Source organism: Protopterus annectens, chromosome 1.part2, assembly GCF_019279795.1.
Source record: "Protopterus annectens isolate FY-2018-M chromosome 1.part2, PAN1.0, whole genome shotgun sequence".
Lineage (NCBI taxonomy): Eukaryota > Metazoa > Chordata > Ceratodontiformes > Protopteridae > Protopterus > Protopterus annectens.
This window is the reverse complement of record NC_056727.1, coordinates 28,354,239-28,360,238: the sequence shown is the minus strand read 5'-3', so window position 1 is coordinate 28,360,238 and position 6,000 is coordinate 28,354,239. Positions and strand designations below refer to the sequence as shown.

The 6,000-nt window shown below is 35.1% G+C and overlaps 1 protein-coding gene across 14 annotated transcripts in view; it reads left to right on the top strand.

Moving 5' to 3' along the window:
* Positions 1-6,000, top strand: part of NRXN1 (neurexin 1) — a 4,168,553-nt gene that overhangs the window by 1,784,886 nt on the left and 2,377,667 nt on the right. For all 14 annotated transcript variants that reach the window (XM_044054788.1, XM_044054802.1, XM_044054867.1 and 11 more), the window contains one exon: positions 2,413-2,851. In XM_044054788.1, the coding sequence (XP_043910723.1) occupies positions 2,413-2,851 (439 nt within the window). The remainder of the gene's footprint in view (positions 1-2,412; positions 2,852-6,000) is intronic.

The following is a 6,000-nucleotide window of genomic DNA, read 5'->3' as shown; positions in this document are numbered from 1 at the left end:
TTAATGAACCTGTAATACCAATCATACAAGGACTACCAAAGGTTCATAAACATCCTACACTACTCCCCATGAGACCAGTTGTGGCAGGCAGAGAGTGGTGTACTGAGCCATTGAGTATCTTTGTTGAAAAGCATCTTAAAACAGTTTTGGGTAGGAATACATATATCCTCAAGGACACCAAATAATTTTTAACTGATTTATACACATTTACTAACAGCAAACAGATTAGTGATGGCTGTTTAATGGTTACTCTAGACGTGCAGTTGCTTTTTACTAGAATACGTAACAGTATTGGCCTGGAAATGTTTACAAAATATTTACTAGATGATGCATCATATGATTCCGGTTTTATAGAGTTGCTTTCTTTATTTGCTGAATTAATTTTAGAAAATAATATATTTTTGTTTGAGCACAACTTGTACAGGCAGATAGATGGCGTAGCTATGCGAATTTCTTGTGCCAATAGCTATGCCAACATTGTCACGGCTGCATGGGAAAAGAACCACCTGCATCTGCATGAGAGGACAGGACAGTTAATTTTTATTGGCGTTTTGTCGATATTTGTTTTTGCTGTGGGAAGGTAATGAGCATCCCTGAAGCAGTTTCATGAAACTAAAAACAACAGCACTGAATTCCTTAAATTTACTAACAGTAGTTCTTACAACATCAATGATTTTGTAGATGTAAGAATAACAAGGGATAGTGTAAGGGGGTTCGATACACAGATCCACAGGAAAGAATGCTATAGGAGCTCATGCCTCCACAGGCAAAGTATGCATCCAGGCCACATTTTTAAGAATGTTATCAAAGGCCAAGGCCTAAGAACCTTAAGACTAGTGGCAGATGATCAGATGTTTAAGGATGAAGTTGACAATCTTAAAGACAAGTTCATGGACAGAGGTTATAATGAGAGGGAAGTTACTGGTATACCTTTCCAAATACCTGAATATAGAGGGGAAAGGGGTAGACCCTACTTCTCAGATATTACTGTCAATAATAGTGAGGGAAACAAAAGTAAGAAATGTATGCATATACCCATCACTTATTCCAGTAATATAAGGTTACTGCAGGATATTTTTGTGAAATACTGGGATATATTATGTACAGATGATAAAGTGAGGGATGTAGTAGGAGACAGACCTAGCTATACATACAAAAATAAGAAATCTTTGAAAAGGCTACTATGTGGGCCAAGGGATGCTTTTATAAATAGGACTGATAGTGGCAGAAGGGTTACTTTCCCATGTGAAAAATATAATTACTGTGGACATTTAGACACCAGTAGTAAGTTCACCCACCCAGACACTGGTAAAGTATGGGAATTCAAGTTAACAGCAGACTGCAATACAACTGACCTTGTCTATTCTGCTTACTGTAGTAGATGCTATTCATTCTACATAGGGAAAACAAATTGTACATTAAAAGACCGCATGACAGAACGTCTGTATGATATATCCAGGGGTGCTGAATCTAATGCTTTAGCCAAACATGTAGCTATACATGATCATAAACACATTCAAGTTCATGGTGATGGAATAATATCCAAGAATGAAAAAGGGGGAGACATCAGAAATAAAACAGAGACATCAGAGCTAAAATGGATTATAAGGATGAGAGTTAACATGGGCAGAGGTATTAATGATAACGTTTCTATAAAGCCAGTTTTACAGGATAGGGGACTGCCCAGATGACTACTGTTTTTATTACTGTTCTATTATTTTTTAAATTGTTCACATCTGTATGTAATATGTTTATGTTTTTGAATGTTTACTGTCTAGAAGATCATTTTAAACTGATTATAGATATGCTTTTGTATATGTCTTTAAACAAGGACTACACTTATTACTCGATTTTATTGGTTGTTTTTAGTTTAAAAGTACGATATTGCATTTCTTGTGTGTCTGATGAAGCAGCTTGATGTGCTGTGAATGAGCTTACCATTAAATGGAATTCTTTTTCATTTGCTGCGTGCTGTGGTTTGGTTCATCCTCTTTTGTTTTTGATTTTTACATATATATGTGTGTGTGTGTGTGTATATATATATATATATATATATATATATATATATATATATATATATATATACACACACACACACATATCTGTATTTGTATATCTGTCTATATATAAATCCAAAACAAAGAAGGTTGTGAAATATTGGATTATAATCAACTGTTTCAGATGCTTGAGTCATATGAAGTATAACTTTTGACTTTTAATAAGATTATAATTGTGATTATCTGTTAAAAAAGTTCATTAACAAAAATATACGAACAATGTCAGGCTGACAGTATAATCAACAAATCTTACAATCACTTAATTTTAAGAAATGTCAATATCTAAATCAACTGATTTTCTGACATAGTAGCAGGACTGATTTTTCTTTTCTTTTTCTCCCATATGCGTAAACAGGTTATCTACAAAAATAATGATGTCCGACTTGAATTATCCAAACTTGCCAAACTAGGAGATCCCAAAATGAAGATCCATGGTATTGTTGCATTTAAATGTGAAAACGTTGCAACACTGGATCCAATCACGTTTGAAACCCCAGAGTCGTTTATTGCCTTGCCAAGATGGACTGCCAAGAAAACTGGATCAATATCATTCGACTTCCGCACTACTGAGCCAAACGGGTTAATTCTGTTTAGTCATGGAAAACCAAGACAACAAAAAGATGCCAAAAATCCGCAGGTTGTAAAAGTAGACTTTTTTGCCATAGAGATGCTAGATGGCCATCTTTATCTCTTGTTGGAAATGGGATCAGGCACCATTAAAATCAAAGCGCTTCCAAAGAAGGTCAATGATGGGGAATGGTACCATGTCGACTTTCAAAGGGACGGCAGATCAGGTAACACCTGTTTTCAGACCTTTTGTACTGCTTGCCATTTATTTTGAAATAAATCACTTCTGCTATAATGGAGACACTGGAAGGAGTGCACTGACATTTATAACATTTGTGGGATTATTTGAAGAGGTACATTTTTTATATATATATATATATATATATATATATATATATATATATATATATATGTATCTATTTATCTCTCTCTCTCTCTCTCTCTCTCTCTCTCTCATATAGCAGGGTTGTATGGGGATTATTCTGCTGTATTTGTTTTTCTTTCCTTTCTGGATCAGTGTAGGTTGTTTTTATCATGTTCAGCTTTCAGTCAGGTCTGGATCAATAATTGCTGTCAATATAATGTCAGTTTCCCATCTATGTCTATATCTATATATCTGTATCTATATTTATCTGTCTAGATAGATATAAATAGTTACAGATCCTAGAAAAGGTGGGTAAATCCAAACAGTTTGGAACAATCAAGAATTTGTTGACATACTGTAACATGCAGGCATTCATTTTGATGGCAATTTTGAAATTGTTGGGTGAATATTGTAAGCCTTGATTTCAACAGGAATGGCAATTATCTGATTATGTGCCAGTGTGCAAAGCAGTTTTATTTTCATTACATCTCCAGAATGTGGAATGTTTCAATAACAGGACAGGAGATTTTTGGTCAAGTTGGGACAGCTTTTATTTGGTAATGGGTAAAGTGGCAAATCACAAGTATATTTTATGGTTAGGTAAAGTTTGAAATTTTCATTCTGATACATTTGCTGGATATTTTGGTATAGAAAAGAGATAAATAAAGCCTATTATGTTTAGAAGCAGGTTAGGCAGCATAGTTTTGTGACGATAGTAACTAAATGTTTAGAAAAATAGTTTTTGTTCTGCACTTTCAATGTTCTGTTAGAAGAAAGGAAAACAGAATATAATGCACTACAAACACTAAAGGTGCACTATCCTTTCACTGGCATTTAGCATATAACATAGATTACATTGCCTTTTTGATTTTCACAGAGAAAAACTACCTGTATGTTTTTGCATTCTAACTCAAGAAGTAATTTAAAATCATAACAGAGTGGAAGAAAGGTTTTTTTCAGCCATAAAAAAACAGGACTGCTTTCTACATTTCTCTTTTTTTTGTTTTCCTTAAATATATATGTTATCTATCTGTATATCTATCTATCTAGCTAGCTATAGTATAAAAGCAGTTTTAAAATGTAGTCATGCATATTTGATAGGTTCATAGGTAAGTACTAGGCAAGCAGGCTGCAGACCATTTCATGCCTAGCCAAAAAGCCTATTCAAATTTTTTCTTTAGCCTCAAAGAGGGCAAGACAAGATAGACTGGGAGAGAATTTGAGGCTGCCCATCCTATAAACTAGGTTTACTTTGAAGGTACCAAGGGTGCTACTCTGCTTGACATGTGGAAGTTTGTTCCAGAGGTGGGGGATACGTTTGGTTAGGAATGTATCATACAGTGTCTTAGTTATGAAGAAAGTTTAGTTCCTTTAAGTGAGTGCTTGATGTACCATTAGTTTTGCAAAGAAATAGGAGATGACATAAGGTTGTGTCGTTCATGGCATAAAAGCCTAGACATAGATCTCCAAGGATGAGTTTGTAAGAGACTGAGTACAAAAAAAGGGCTGCCAGTCTCTCCTGATAACTATGATTTTTGAGGCTACTGATCTTTTTAGTTATGACTTGCTAATGTCTCTCAGATTGTGTGATATGTTTAGCTAAATACATGACAAAAGATGCATTATATTCTAGACTGGATATGATAATATATGACTATAGGTAAATTAAGACTTCTTTGAATCTAGTAAATGCCTTTGGAAATTAGATGGGACAGATAAAAGGCTTTCTGAGCTACTGTGGAGAGATGATGTTGAAATGATATGGAATTAGCAACAAGAGCACCCAGATCACTATCTACAGTGTCAGATTGGAGGGGTGCATTTCCTATATTGTACATGAAAGTGTTTTCTTTATCAAAGAAATGTATGATACAATTTTGCATTTAATTTGAGAGCATTGTCTTGCACCAATTGTTAATATGTTCTAAGCAGTGTTGAGTAACTGTGAGTCAGTTGAAGACTGAATAACAATACCTGATTTACAGTCATCTGCAAACTTAGTTAACCATAGTCCAGGAGGACTGGCATGAAGGACTGAATAATAAATACCAAATAGGAGAGGGACCCAAACTGAACCCATTGGTACACCACTGACAACTTGTTTACTTTCAGAAATGGCACCAGTTACTCTAACCGCATGGGGTGTGCCAGACAACCTTTACCTGTTGATGTACCTACTAATTTGGATGCATACAGTAGTATGACATTAACAGTACTCAGGCAGACGAATACTAGTAGTTACATAGGGCCACAGACACTTTGTTACGAAAGCAATATGGTCAGTGTTATATGTGACATATCCTGGGATTCAGAAAGCCTTAAACCAATGCAGAAACCATAAATCAGAATATTTATGCATTGTGGTAAGTCATTCCAATTTACATACTAATCTTACCCTATTGTCATCTCCTTATGATGGTCATAATATGGAGAAGTATAATTCTCAACTGTATGGATTTTTGCCTCATAATTTTTGTCCGTTTTTCATAAAGTTGTCATTTTCTAGAAAGTCATTGACAAATCATTGAAGCTGGAAGTCAGAAAATATTGACAGACATTTCAATTTCAGACTTTATACCCTTCAGAAAATTAATGCTAACGCAAAACCTGTTGTTCTATGTACTAAGTTTGTAAGAGCAATATTTAAAAAATTGCCTCCATTTTTTATGGCTTTGTCCAGATTTCGTGCTCTAAGAGGTTGAGAGGTATGTGGGAAAGCCCACACTAATGCAGCTGTCCAGAGGAGTGGCTTATGAAAATTAGACAAGTACTCTGTCTGGAAATGGTAGTAGCTCCCATTTAACTGAACAGTATGATTTATATAACTGGTCTAACGTGTTTAACTTTTCCCTAGGGGTAAACAGTCAAAGCTTTCTTTCTACAGGGCCCTCCCCTTCATTCTTGTCAGTGTAATTGTAGTATAGGCAGGTACATTAGAGCCATGGGTGTGTGTCTATATCTGTGTGGAGATGAGCTTGAGCTTGTCTGTAGCAACATGAATGCTTGTAAGTG